We start from the raw sequence: 15,994 nt of genomic DNA, 5'->3' as shown, positions 1-15,994 counted from the left end.
AACAGTAATGACTTCTGGTTACAAAACTGAAAAATTAAATAGAATTAAGTTATTAAACTAACTACAGAATATTTCATAATTAAGAATCTAATTCTAACACTGTTATAAGTTTAGGACTTCTTTAAAGAACAAACTTCAACGATGTAAGAAGTATAAGAAAGAAGAAAAAAAAACTATATATATATGATTTAATTATGTTTTAACAAGCTAGAGTTTCTAACGGACATTCTGTTACAAAGAATTTTGTTCAGTAATTGGATAAATTTTCCAATTTTAATGATAATGAAGAAAAGGTTAAATACCGATTAGGTAAAGATAGTAAAAAAATAAAGAAATTTTTTTATCTAGTTTGTATGCATATAAAATCTTTATATTTTTTCTCTCAAAAAATTTTATTATTTTTTCACTAAATTAAAACAATAATTATTATTGTAACTTTTCCATTTATAAGAAAATAAAGGGGCCTATTTAAAAATTGTATTTGTGTGCTTTATAGGCATGTTTTATTTTATATAGAAATAAACAAAGTAAAGAAATTCTTGTAAAATTACAGCACTTCCAGTAAGAAAAAAATAAATAAATTACGTTGTTAATATTAAAACTGCCGAGTTTTTTGGTGTTTCCAAAAGAGCCAGAAACATGCCAAATTTTACCATATTTTGGTAGTTTTAACCATTCCTTTTTTTATTTATATCAGTGTTTTTATATTTAATGCAACAAAATTACTTTTATGTAAAAAATTATTGAGTGCAAACTATGCATACAACCTAGATAATTTAGACCTAATTCCATAGCCTATAGGTTAATCCCTCATTACTGAGGAAGAGTTAGGACGGTTAGCCAATTATTCAGCGGGCATAATCCAAAGTCCCTTTTGTTTTCATTGCACTGCTGTCCCTTAGCTTTGATTTGCTCAGACTGCATTTGCACTTGCCCCGATAGTTTTATCCATAAACATACTTTAAATGTTAATTCATAATAATTCTAACTAATTACAAACACAGCCCAATCATACAGCCAGGTCATAAGTTTTACTGACGAAAGCAACGTAAAAATGACTGAAAGAATTTTGGGCTTTTCTTGTCATTCATACACAACTTTCCATGAAGAAACTTGGTTCCTGATGTTAAAATTGGGCTATAAGTTAATTGTAAATTATTCCTTTCACCATAAAACGAAGCTAAATGGCGCCGATTTTTATTTTTAATAACAATGCTATTAAATTATAGTATTCCGATTATATTAAATTAGAAGCAAACACATTTAATTTTCTATTTGCTAAACATAAGAGAAAAAAAAATAGTCTTCCAATAATAGAAATACTTATATCGTTTGCTTGTAATTATCGTTTGCTTATAATTATCGTCTGCTTATAATTATCGTTTGCTTGTAATTATCATTTGCTTGTAATGTTAAGAAGTTGATCAAACATTGTTTTGACCTAGATTTTGTTTTTAATATTCAGGATATTCTTAATTTTTCAAATTAGAATAGAACTATTCATGTTTTATTTGAAAATCTTTTACAATTTATTTTTACAGGGCAGTAAGAAATTACTTAGATAAAGATTAAAGTCGATTTTTTTTAAAATCGCAAACTCATTTGAGATATGTAGCGCTTTTTTGGTCATTAAAATCAATCATTGACTTTCTAATAAGATTCCGCTCCAGCCCATAAAGCGAAAGGCATCAAATATACATTTTCTCGATTTTCTTAAATTACAAAAATGGCCACGTCATTCACCAGACTTGAATTTAATGAAATTTACGTTTGGTACATCTTGGACACAATAATTGTGATGAACCTAATAAGATATGAGCATACCTAAAACATTTTTGTGCAAGGATCTGCATAAAATGTCAGTTAACGAGTTGTAGCTCTGCTTAACGCCAAAGGTTATCAGTTTTATTATGTCAATATTATGTTATTTATACCTAAAACCATATTATTTATACCTAATCCTGATTTTAAAATGCGCCATTTAGCTTCAACAAAAAAACAAATATTATTATACATTTAATTAAAAACAAAATTATGCATGTTTCATACTTTTAACACATATGCCGTCAGATAATATTATAATACATGTAATGAAAACAAATATTTCGTTCAGAAAAATTAAAATATTTTACAACATGCAAATATCAAATCAGACATTAAATTTTTTATCTTACATTTTAAAGGCCTGATCTTACATTTATTTAACAAAACCTTAAAAATGACAAATACAAAGTGTACAATTATGTTTTTTTACAAAGTTACAGATACAAATGATATAGCAAGTGAAAAAACAAACAAACTAATTGTAAAAAAGTTCACATTAATTTAAAACTAAGGAAGGAATAAAAATTTCAAAGGTCGACCTGTGCTTACGTTCTCAGTGCTCGCAAAACATAACCGGATGCATGAAATACGTCATCAGAAAAAGGGTGAGAAAAATGAAAGGTGAACAAATAATATATTAAATTAATAAATAAAATGGAAACAATTTCCATTGCAATTTTTTCTTCTCTCGTTTGCGTAACATCCGCTTTATGTAGATTCATCTACAGTTTCTGAAAAGAAAAAAAAATATTAAGTTAGTATCTATAGTTATTAAGTGCAAAATAAAAGAATATTTCAAGATACATAATACAACATAGGCTATTTTATTTTATAACCATCGCTGGAACAGCAGACCCAATTTTGAGTCCACTACTACCTATGTTCCCCTCCCCCATTTTCATCCCAATCCAGAAGACAAGGGAACTACAAGAAATGTACTGGGGGAAATTTGCCTTCAAGGAGGGCATTTCGATTGAATTAACCCTCATTTGCGTTACATAAAGAGGAAAACCACGAAAACCTCTTACGGTTAGCCTGATGGCAAGGGGACTCTAAACTATGATTCATCAACCGCTGAGGATATTTTAGGTCAGCACTGTGGTCGATGTGATTGGGGGCGGTATTCGTATAGATCGGCCATCGCTGGGATTCGAACCTGGGTCACCTCAGTGGGAGGCGAGCGCTCTATTTCCTGAGCTACCACGGTCCGTCGTAAGCTATTTTATTTTATTTTATAACCATTGTTGAACAGCCGACCCAAATTTGAGTTTACGACGGCCAATGTTCAACTCCGTAGCCTTGTAATTTTGAACCCAACCCAGAAGACAAGGAAACCCCTGGATTAGTACCTCCAGAGGTATTGATTTGTTATGGGAACTTGGAGGGATTTGTGACCCCGACAGATGTAGGGCGCACCAATAACCATTTAATACACGGGGATTCTCCGGCCGGCTGGATTCGAACTCCCGTTCTCACGAACACGAGTCCAACGCCCTACCAACCAGGCTATTCCGGCCCTGTCGTAGGTTATTTAGAAAATCTGTCTCTAGCAATCCGTCACCGTCGTTTGGCAATGTGACAGGCTAAATGGAAAAGCCACCACTATTTTCCAATCAGCCTAACATTTATTAACGGTCATAAAAGTGCCGATTTTTTTGGCTTTTGTATTTGTATTACGTATTTGATTAGTGCTGCAACTAGTTTAAAATAAACTATCTACAATTACCTTAAAAATATCCTGGTACCGCCATCGGGTGTGTAAAATGAGAAATAAAATGTTTTCCGGGCAAAAGAAATGAATTAGTTTTATTCTTATTGGCGCGTTACTTCTGAAAACTCCAGCCCGTCATTTTCACGGGAGCGAGAAGGAAGGGGTTAAGCTTATTTGCAATGAATTCAGATACTTACAAGATAATTAAAAAACATATAATTTATTTTTCAATGAGCCTTATTTATTACAGGCTGCTTGATATTAGCTGATATATTTTTAAGCTAATTAGAACATATATCATTAATAGCCTATGTTAATAATGTTTCTTCTTTAATTTTTTTTAATGAGTATATATTATTACTTTTTTGTAAACAGTAAGTTTGGGTGAAAATATATTTAATTTGTGCTGAGACAAGCGTCTAAAGATGAGTTCTAAGCAAACATACTTATCTAGAAAAAAATTGTCATTCTTTCTTTCGGTGTGACCGCAAAACTTTAAACAAACAACTGCTAATCGGATATGCTACTTATTATTATTTATTTTTGCTTTCATTTGTTTGCAAGTTCAAAAGTGAATTGTAAATAGATTCTAGAACGGCAAAATAATGCATATAATAGATCAGGGTGCGCAGCCAAATCTTTAAATCAAAAATAAGCACTTTTTAAAAATTTTCAAGCACTTTACAAAAATTTTCAAGCACTCAAAAAATTCTTATTCAATCAATGATATTATTGAAAAACAAAAACTTTTTATAAACAGTTTTAGCGTTAAAAAAAAACCCAAAAAGAAACGGACGTAAATCGAAACAATCAGTACTTTCCCACATCACCGAGTGAATTCAACTTGATCATGAACTCAGAACAAAAGTACTCTTACCCCCTACGTCAAAAAAGTGTTAGAAGTAAAATAAAATAAACAAGAATAAAATTAAAAAGAAAAAGATTTCATAAGGATCTGATATTCTCTATCCCAGTGTTTCTCAAAGTGTGGTACGCGTACCCCCAGGGGTACGGGAGCAGTTTAGCGGGGGTACGCGTTTTTATGCGAAGTACGAAAATTTCAAAAAATTTTATTTAAAAACAAAGCTAGCCATGAAAATTTACGATTACGTATTTTTCTGATAGCTATTTTTTACGGAGTTAACAATTAATAATCAGCGGTGTCAACAGCCAGTAGTGACTTTTACCTTTTGTGCAAATTATTTATAGTAAAAAATGCATTATTTTTTTTTATTAGGGGTACACAGAGTAACGAAAAATTTAGAAAGGGTACACAAAAGTCATAAGTTTGGGAAACACTGCTCTATCCGAATTGGAGCACTCGGGTTTCAGTTTCAAGTGTGCGCGCATGCGCAAGTCATAACATGGGTACGACACGAGGTCCGCGTGAATAATTACGTAGCAAACACCCCATTTTTCGTAAAATGCATGGGATCTACCAGATATCACTGAAGGAAAAAAAATTCATTCGTGAAAAAAAAAGCACTTTTTAAAAACGCCAGCTGAAAAAAGCACCTTTAAAAGCTTTTAAAAACGAAATCCCCAAAAAAGCACCTTTAAGTACTTTTTACAAACGCTACGCACCCTGTAGATGTGTTAAAACAGAATATAATGATTTTTAAAAAATAGATTAATCATATCATATTTGGGTGAAAATACAATTATGTTTGTAACACTCCATTGTTTTTGCTTATCATAAAATGATAATTTATGTAATAAAACAAATTCTTTTATGAACATATTTTATTCCAATTGATTTCAAAACGAGTTTGACCGTTTTTTTAATTTAGAATTTATTTTTTTGCCATCAATTATGCAACGTTTCTTATACAGTGTAAAAATTACGGGTCAAATTACGGTAATAAATACCGGCACTCAGAGTACTTTTTATCGTATAATCCATTTTTACTGGGGTATGTCATAAAAACAAAAAAATCTGCTATACCGACATTTTTAAAGTAATTATTACAGTAAAATCACTGAATTGAATCATTCTAATTAAATAAATATTACTGTAAAAATTACGATACAATATTTAAATGCAAAAATGGATTTTACAGAATGGATTTTACGGATAATGCACCAAAAATGCCTATACTTTATAGCAGACAGTTACGATTATTACGTAAGCATGATTTTTGATGCATCTCTCTTGAAAGCAAAAATAAGCACAATCGTGAATACTACTATATTTGGAATACTTAGAGAATCGTGAATACTTGGCGTATGCTTGCGCATTATTTTTTTAAAAATGGTAACTCTTTTAAACATTTTGCAATTTACAATTTGTTGTCCGCGAAAATTTCTTTTAATGTAAGAATTGATTAAACTTATCAGCAAAATAAAACGATAATTAAAGAGTAAACCCCGTTTCTATTAGATGCTTACTTAATTTTTGGAAGACCCTTAACTGTATAACAAGCCCCCTAGAAGGATAATCCTCCAAAGAAGAATAAGTTTAAAAAGTATATATTTGCTAAGAAAAATAATGTTGAGTTCTAAATTTAAATATTGCCCAGGCTGATCAAATTCGATCTATTTACAAACTGAACTGGAACAGTTAAAACTAGTTAAATTATAATACGATATACAGTTAATGCAAAACTTGACGGGTCATTCTCAGTTTAATAAAATGCTAGCTTTAAAAAAAAAGCAGTATCTAATTGGTGTCTTTTGAAAACTCTATATAAGCGGATACAACGAGTTTTTGACAATTTATAATGGCAGAGATTGATGGTAATCAAAAGCGTATTTTTAGCGGTTTATAATCAAATTAAAGTTATAAAAAATCATTCCGTAGGTTTCGTTATTTAAAAAACGGCTAACGAAAAGGAACAGAACATTCATGTGTTGCAGGCGATTACGATGATTTCGTGAGAATCAAAACGATGGCAGACACAGAAGATAAATCAAACGATTAAATAAAAGACGGATAAAAAAACTTATTTTCTAGTAAAAAGATTTTTCGGACCCATGATTGGGTATACTATAGCCTACGTCACAGATCGTGTTATTCCTACTAAATTTAACTAGTAAACAGCATTTTCTGCGAACCTGATTTCTAGCAACAAGTAAAAGCATCAAACGATATTGTTTGTAAGTCGCTACTCGCCAGGTTGGAATTGTATTAGTCTAGTTCCTTTGGAAATAATTTATATTGTTGTTTTACCGAAGTTTATGAGTTTAGTAAGCATATTTAAAACTCAGTTTATTAATTAAACTAAAAGGTAAATGTTATTCCTAGTAAGTGGAAGTAGTTGTGTTTTTTTCATATTATACCCAATTGAATTAAAATATTTATTTAAAAGTTATATGTAGTAAAACTACATCTAATAATCCAATTTAAAACTTAAAAAAAAAGGTAAAAACTAGCATATTAACAACAAACGAAAACGGGCATATTCTTTTGTGGCAGACGATTGCAATGGACTTAAGGTAATTTATAAGGTACAGAAAGAAGGCAAATCAAACGATAACATAATACGAGTATGAAAATCAGTTCACCCACTGAAAGATTACAGATCTAATATTTATTTACGAATTCTTTGTATTAAAATTATTGCAAAAATTTAAAGCTTTAAAACAAATTATTTTACGGGGGGAAAACTGTTAACAATTTGTTTTTCTAACAACAAAACCAAAAATATTCCATATTCATTCATGGCGGACGATTACAATGAACTTTTGACAATATATAATGACAGAGGTAGAAGGCAAAATCAAACGATAACATAATACGCGTATCAAAATCTGTTTACCTACTGAAAGATTTCTGGTTTATAGGAGTGAGATGCATGATTCACGTGGAAAAACGTCGTTTCGCCTTTGATTCGCCCTTTGACGTTGTCGCCTGATTAGTCGACAGCTTCCGCTTCCGCATGTAATCTGAAATGAGGAAAAAAAAAAGCTACATTACTCATTGTTTTTGCACAAGTTGACAAGCTATATCTGTATTTAATTGAAACACATGTTGAATTTCGCACCGTCTATTATAATAAATGAATAAACATTATTTCTCTAATAAGGAACAATGCATGAACGATAAATGTTCAAGGTAACATACAATCAAAAAATGCGTAACAGGTTGTTACTATTATGCGTTTCGGCATTTTGTTGACAGAAAAAAAAAAAGTTAAACCCATATTTCTGTCATTATGTATGAAAAAAGTATAAAACGCACATTTTAAATATTACAATCTTTTGAGAGCATTAGTATTGACAAAACATATTAGCATTAATTTTGATTTTAAGGGCGTTTTCTTATACTAAAATACAAAAATGTTTTCAGAACTTAAAACAGGATATGATGATAAAACATCAAATGTAAATTTAATATTTAAAATAATAATTATTTTTTAGTTTAAAGGCGAAAGAATAGGAATTACATTCAGGATTTTCACTTGTTTCATGAAACATAAAGCCAAGCAATTTATAATAACAAGGAAATATTCATACAAGTAATCCTCTGAAAATCCTCTGTTCAGATGAAATTTTATTAAATTTTTTTTTCTGTTGCTACGTAACTGAAAAAAATTGGATACATTTTTTCTGATTTCCGCTATGGTCGTTTTGCAATGGATTTGGTTGAGTTAGAAGTTTCTTTAAACACCTTAGAGTTGTTCCTTCAATACGGTGACAGGTTACACTTTTTCAACTTATACTTATAAGCAAAAACAAAAGCCAAGAAACAGTGTTTTGCACTGTTTACTTCAACTGTAAACAACTTTTTTTCCCTCTTGGAATTCAAAAAGATGTTCAAGAATTTTCGGAGCAAAACATTTAGTAAATTAACTGTTTATATAATTGCTTTAGAAAAGTTTGCTTAATGCATTTTAATGCAATTTAAACATTTAATGAATAATCTTTTAACTATTTCGTTTTATAAAAAATAAAAAAATAAAAAATCATGCTGATTAAAGGATTAAATTAGTCCTATTTGAGTGATTTAAAAAGAAAGTTTTAAAAGAAAATCTTCTTGGGCATTTATACTTTTAAGAAGAAATAACTAACCTTGCAAAAATATTATGTGTTTGGTGCGTAATTAATTAAAAATTTTTAAACGTGCTAACTCTAATTTTTAAACTTTTTCTAACGTTCGTTTATTATAATAAATAAATGATTATATAACAGAAAGATAAAAAAACGCTAATATGACGTAAAACTCGCATAAAGGCTTTTTGCATTTTAATGCAATTAAAACATTTAACGAATAGTCTTTAACTATTTCGTTTTATAAAAAAATTCATGCTGATTAAAGGATTAAATTAGTCCTATTTGAGATAGTTAAAAAGAAAGTTTTAAAAGGAAATCTTGGGCATTTATACTTTTAAGAAGAAATAACTAACCGTGCAAAAATATTATGTGTTTGGTGCGTAATTAACTAAAAATTTTAAAACGCGTTAACTCTAATTTTTAAACTTTTTCTAACGTTCGTTTATTATGATAAATAAATTATTATATAACAGAAGAAAAAAAAACGCCAATATGACGTAAAACTCGCATAAAGACTTTTTGTAAAGAGGAAAAAAAACCCTACTCGTAATGCTTTAAATACATCTAATATATACAACTAGCACTCATGCGGCGAGATCTCATCTTTAATTCATCGGTCAAGCCCCAGTTGATCACTTACACCCCCCTTCCCCGAGAAAAGCAAAACTTTCATTAGCAGGTTGTTGCATTCAACATCGTTTGCAACGCATCGTTACTCAAGCAGTCTTAAAAAAAATCATCCCTCCTGCTATTTCTGTCTTTGCTTTCCAGCAAACGATCAGGAAAAAAAAAAGTTCTTTGAGAAGAACCATTTTTGGACACAGTAATAAGAATCTTCAAACAGATTAGAAAAATTGATTATTTTGGCTGATTCGTAAACATTACTTGGAAGTTTAACGGTTCACTGGTCTGACATTGAAAAATTCACGAGTGAAGTCAATATAAAAACAGATCCAGTTCACTAGTTATGACCTTAAAAAGTCGTTCGTAAAGTGTAACTATTTAGAACCCAGAAACGCTATTTTACTTAATGGAAATATGATAAAAAATAAATAAATATATAACAATAATTGTAATAAATTCTTAGATAATATCAAATGATCTATGACATAATAAGAAGCTTTAAAAAATGTTAATGTATTTATTTTTTATGAAGTAAGTTGCTATAAAGCTAGAGATAGAAATTTAAGCAATTATTTACAAATTAATGTTAAAAAAAATTAACTGCTTCAAAAGTGAATAATAATTTATTGAATAATTCATCATCGAAAAAGTCTATACGATACATAACTAAAGTGAGATATAAGAAATTTAACGAAATATTTTATGAAAATTCATTATTAAGTTATTCTGTAACAAAGTTAGGCATTTTTAGGGTAAATTTTATGCAAATGTCTTGAGAGCATCCTAATAGAATATAAGTTTACTATATACAAGTAAACAAACCTTTTTGTTTTACATTAATTCCTTCAGATAAACCTATTGACTAACCTATTGTTTTATATTAAAACTTTATATTTTTTATAACATAAATTTTTATTATCAAACCTTTCGATCAATTAATCATATTTTATGTTCGGAGCAGCACAGTGCTTAAATTGCTTCCAGCAAATTTAGTTTAGTTGAATGCGATTAGTTATTGCAATTTATTAATGACTATCCATAAATTTCTTTGCTAATACTAAACGTTTTTTTCTCCTTTAGGTAAATCTTTCAACCAATTCACAATAGAAACTCTAAACGACTATAATTTTATATTAAAATGTAAGCATTAAATCAAACAAAAACATAAATCTACTTCTATAGCCAAAAGGGAATGACAAAAATACGCAAACGAGTTTAGTCACGATATTGCTTTAATAAAGCATCTACTGGATATTGTAATATTTTTGTTTTATCTAATGGCAATCTTTCCATTGGCAGATGAGAATAAAACAACGGCAAAAACAAGTCAGTTTGCGTGCACCGCGTACCAATTCTCGAAATCAGGTACGTGGCCACTTACCCCAAGAAGAAAGTCAAGATACAAAAACATTTCCAGAGAGTTTTCCCTTCAACCTCTCCCAATCTTACCAGGGTTATTGGCCCAAGCTATCTCAAGAGCTATTCGTACTGGCATATTCAAGAGCGCTAGAACGCAATTGCGCAATTCCGGTCGGGCCTACGTGGAGCGCATCGAAGAGAATCTCCTGAGCATTACCGTGGGATATTTTGGCCCAGCTTCATTAACTATGACCACGGGTGACTCAATTAAAGAGTGTGTGGCTCTTTCACTAGGCACTGTTTTTAATCCAACTGAATATTAATCAGGGAGATTTGGCTGCCTCATTAGGATGGGAATCTCATTTTCGCTCAGTTTATGAAAGCCTCAAGAGGACATTAAACTGCTTCGTTTTCATTTTTATTTTATCGGATTTATTTTTACGAACACATATAGTGAGAACTGACTGCTAGAACAGTTCTAATAATTTAAATATATAAAATAGTTCGTTATTTGCTAAGGAAAATAAAACCAGTTTGAATCCCTTTTAAAGTAAAAGCTTTGATTTTTTTTACAACATACACTGGCAAAGTAAAGATTGTTTGAGCTCCAAAACGGGTAAATATTAGGTGGACCGGAAAGTAATGTCGTTTCGGTGCATTTGATATTTGTTATCAAGATTTTATTTTTAATCAATAATTTATTCACCTTCGTTTGGCAACAACCTTTCAATACCGGATCGAAAATTAATCGAAAGGGATAAAAAATTTTTTTTTATTTTTTTTAAGACTAACGAATATTTAATGCGCTGAAAGGACATTACTTTCTGGTCAACCTAATATTTTAAATATCAAAAAAAAAAAAAAAAAAAAAAAAAAAAGTATTGGCTTTTTAAGAAATCAACAATTTGTTGACATTTTCCCACCAAAATGAAGAATGTATGTAAAAAGTGGGAAAGCCATTTGCTAAATTTAATATATATATATATATATATATATATATATATATATATATATATAATAAAAGAAAGAGAAAATTATTGTTGTTGTTGTGGCTTATCTTCCAACTGTCTGACGCAGGCAGACAAGATCTTTAAACCTTTAATCCTCAGAAAGGAAAGAAGGAAGAAGGAAAAGGAAAGAAATGTATAAGCCTTCCATGGAAAGACCCAAGTATTCCAGGATATATTATAATGGCTATAAGTTACCATATTAAAAAAATGATAAGGTGACCTCAATAGTGTGCCTAAAAAGTGTAAAATTTCGGACAAAATTATCTGAACTACATTCAAATCATAGTTTTATGAGCTTCAAACAAAAGAGCCATTATGTGGCTGTTTTTAATCTGAAGACATTGGCGTCAAATCAAAAAATAGTGTGCCAAAATAAGTGGGAAGCAAATTGAGTGTTAGATATTTCCCAGAATTCCGTCATTATTTTGAGCTTACCCTAAGTTATTGTCATTCATAAAAATAATCAATAAAATCGGACTGCACTCAACGCCACGAATTTCTTCTCAATTAATTTGGGGCTCAATAACATGACTTTAATTTAAATAATTATGTAAATTCTTTCAATTATAAATTTAATTTAACAAAATAATACAATTTCGTCATTGTAATTAAGCTACAAACTGCAAAAATCTATATGTTTCTTCATTTTTAAACTGTATCAACAAATTAATATCAATTCTCAAAAAATTATTATGAATTTCTTTTTGTCTTGATTCATTAAACTGCTTAAATCGGCACGCTTGTTTGTTATTAAACTTATTCATCAAATCATGTAAATTTTTTGTTTGTTATTAAGCTATTAACAGCAATAAGTGATAAATTGCGCAAGTTAAGATGTTATTAACTTTAACTTTTTTATTCTTTTTATAACTAATGATTACAAATTTCTTTTTTGTTATAAAGCTTAGACTGACATAAGCTATAATCTTAATTTAATTAAAACCTTTCTTTTTGTTACGCGTAAACATTTTATATCATTAAGTTTATCCACCAAAAAAGATAGAAAAGATTTTTAAAAAGAATTTGTTAATTTTACTTAGCTTTTATCTGTTAGAAATCAAACAAAAATTAAGGGAAAAAAGAGCAGAGACAAAATTCATTTAAGGAGAGTAGTGAATTAACTTTTTTCTTTTCATATTACATTTTAAATCATTTTAAAATAATTTTGTCAACTAATTTATCGGTTGTCTGGTACTCATAATTAATAATAATAATAATAATTAATATAAATAATAATAACATAATTAACTTGATTATTTATGCGTCGAGAAATAAATTAATAAATATTATGTTAGTTAAAGGGTACAAAAATGACGATGTTGTTCAGCAAAGATCTTTAATGTTCACTTTAACGAGAGCATGCGAAACTGTTAGAAATTGCTCGGGAAAAAATGGTTAAATAACAATTTATTTAATTGTAATTTTACTATATTCAAACAAAACAGTCAAATAATCATAAATAAGATGGTATTCAAATTGTGAGAAAAACAGTTTATTAACTGATTTCACCTAATATAGTTAAACAACCAGAATTTTATCGCACCAAAATGTACCTAATGAAGCCCCTGAGTTGCTTGCAGATGGGTGCATATTATAACCGAGAGAGCTAATCTTTCAATCTTATGATCGACAGAATGGAAGCTCGAGTTCCAGCATTGACACCACTCCTTCAACGCATGAAGAGTGTCCTGCGCTCCCAAATTTGTGACCCTGGACTATCAGAATACGATACTCTTATTCTCGCATAGATGACAGCACCATGAAGCTGCTGAACTATTTCGAATGTACAGTTAAATTTCTTTTATTTTTACCGTTTTTAAACTATGCTAGTTATAAATGGTTAAAAAAAACGTAAAGATAAAAAAAATGTTTTTTTTTTTACCGTAAACTTTGCGGTTAATTGAATGGACAGACTGCTGCTGGTCATTTCACCATAGTTTTAGAATGAAAATTCTAACAGTGTAGGTCAGTGTTTCCCAAACTTATGACTTTTGTGTACCCTTTCTAAATTTTTCGTATCGCTGTGTACCACTAATAAAAAAATGAATGTATTTTTTACTGTAAAAAAATTGCACTAAAGTTAAAAATCACAACTGGCTGTTGACAACACTAATTATTAACTGTTAACTCTGCAAAAAATAGCCAATAGAAAAATACGTAATCGTAAATTTTCATGGTAGCTTTGTTTTGAAATAAACTTTTTTGAAACTTTCGTTTGCTGCAAGATATTTCGCATAAGAACGAATACCCCCACTAAACTGTTCCCGTACCCCAGGGGGTACGCGTACCACACTTTGGGAAACACTGGTGTGCATGTGCTTAACAAGGGCCAAGTAACAACAAGCAGATTATGTAGATAATTTTCAGATTACTTAGGCAATTTCAGAAATGAATAATTTTCGGCACTTTAATGAATTATCTTAGTTAATATGCACATTAGTTAGATAATATGTGGAATAATTTTTCTGAAATTCAGCAATAATAAATGCAGTACATTGCCCAATCGCATGACGAAAATGATTCACGTAAGGAAATGATAGGACAAAATTGTCTAACACGTGGCTATGAGTCACTCAGAAATTATTTAAATCTCAAAACTAAAAATCTAAGTCAAGCTTAGAAGAATTTTTTTAAAAAAAGTTATTCTAGTTTCATGACAAGGTCGAAATACGTCTTTGCAAGGTCGTTTATAGCGCGAGCGACCTTGAGACTATTTACTCAATTTCTGGTTTATAGCTCAAAATGGTCCAGACAAGTCATCAAATTTCTTCCGTGGCTGTCTAAACTAAAAATTTATAAGGATTATTTATATCCTTCGCTGGAAAAGAGAGAACAGAAATTCCAGCTATACTTTTGGCTCTGTTGTGAATGTGATAAATATTATGGAGATTCGAAACGAATTGTGAATGTACAGAAGAAAAATTGAAAAATAGTCAATTATATTTGTCAAATACGGTAATTATTATGATGCCAATTTTACAGTTTGTGGAAGATAGTTAAAAGTTTCTTTACTGGACTAAAAATCGGCACATGAATTTTTTTTATGAGTAATGTTATTTTAATGTCGACAATAAAAGAGATAATTAAAAATATATAGAAAAAAATATGGTTCATAATATTACATTTTAAGCTGAAATAGACAATTATATAGTTATATCAGGAAAGGGTTATTGAATTTTTTTCACCCTATTATAAAAGTAAAAGTGGTATTTTAATTTATTTTATGTGTTTTTCTTGGCGGGATTTTTAATGGGAAATTTATAAACAATATTTTAAATTGACTAAACATTCCCCTGATGAAGGCGTGGAAAAAAAATTACCATGATAAAATCTTTGATGATAGGATGATTTATAATTTATATATATTCTCATATTGTTTTTAAAAAAATACTATATTTAAATTTTATTTGCCTAAATTATTTGACAACTCTAAATTAAATTTAAAAAAAAAATTCAATTAGAACAAATTCAGTTCTTAGTACGTCACTTTATGGAAATTATCATATAAATAATGAAAAAGCTCCCTGTTTCTTACATTTCTGTTTCAAAAATGGATGATTTATAATTAATATATATTCTCATATTTTGTTTTAAAAAAATACTATTAGCAATTTAAATTTTATTTGCCTAAATTATTTGACAACCCTAAATTAAATAATAAAAATAAAACTTCAATTAGAACACATTCAGTTCTTAGTACGACACTTTATGGAAATTATCATATAAATAATGAAAAAACTCCCTGTTTCTTACATTTCTGTTTCAAAAATGGATGATTTATAATTAATATATATTCTCATATTTTTTTAAAAAAATACTATTAGCAATTTAAATTTTATTTGCCTAAATTATTTGACAACCCTAAATTAAATAATAAAAATAAAACTTCAATTAGAACACATTCAGTTCTTAGTACGACACTTTATGGAAATTATCATATAAATAATGAAAAAACTCCCTGTTTCTTACATTTCTGTTTCAAAAATGGATGATTTATAATTAATATATATTCTCATATTTTTTTAAAAAAATACTATTAGCAATTTAAATTTTATTTGCCTAAATTATTTGACAACCCTAAATTAAATAATAAAAATAAAACTTCATTTAGAACACATTCAGTTCTTAGTACGACACTTTATGGAAATTATCTTATAAATAATAGAAAAAGCTCCCTGTTTCTTACAGTTCTGTTTCAAAAATAAAAGCCATTCATTAGAACAAATTAAGTTCCTATTACGGTATAACTTGTAACCACAAAGCACGCGTCCAGATTCTCAGAAAAGAAACTCAGTTTTTCTTCTAGTCCTTTTTTTTTTCTTCTTTTCTTTCTCGCTGCTTCCCCTTATCCACTCAAAATATTACATCATTACCGCTCAGCCCTGGTACGATGACCTTATGTAGTTGACATTTTTCATTATATTTATTTCCTTTCAACCCTTTCCACTGTTTTTTACCAAACAAATGACTACAC

At 29.3% G+C, this 15,994-nt stretch overlaps 1 protein-coding gene across 2 annotated transcripts in view; it reads right to left on the bottom strand.

Moving 5' to 3' along the window:
* Positions 1-679: 679 nt before the first annotated feature.
* The window catches only part of LOC107450961 (uncharacterized), a 30,032-nt gene continuing 14,717 nt past the window's right edge, over positions 680-15,994 (bottom strand). The window contains exons 2-3 of one of the 2 annotated variants that reach the window (XM_071184514.1): positions 7,294-7,420; positions 680-2,555 (exon numbers count right to left, since the gene is read on the bottom strand). In XM_071184514.1, the coding sequence (XP_071040615.1) occupies positions 7,335-7,420 (86 nt within the window). In that variant the 3' untranslated portion in view covers positions 680-2,555; positions 7,294-7,334. The remainder of the gene's footprint in view (positions 2,556-7,293; positions 7,421-15,994) is intronic. The other variant, XM_071184515.1, reaches the window with a different exon arrangement.

The sequence above is a fragment of the Parasteatoda tepidariorum genome, chromosome 10, assembly GCF_982258835.1.
Source record: "Parasteatoda tepidariorum strain Cologne lab strain chromosome 10, Ptep-v5.0, whole genome shotgun sequence".
In the NCBI taxonomy this organism is placed as follows: Eukaryota; Metazoa; Arthropoda; class Arachnida; order Araneae; family Theridiidae; genus Parasteatoda; species Parasteatoda tepidariorum.
This window is presented reverse-complemented; position numbering and strand designations above follow the sequence as displayed.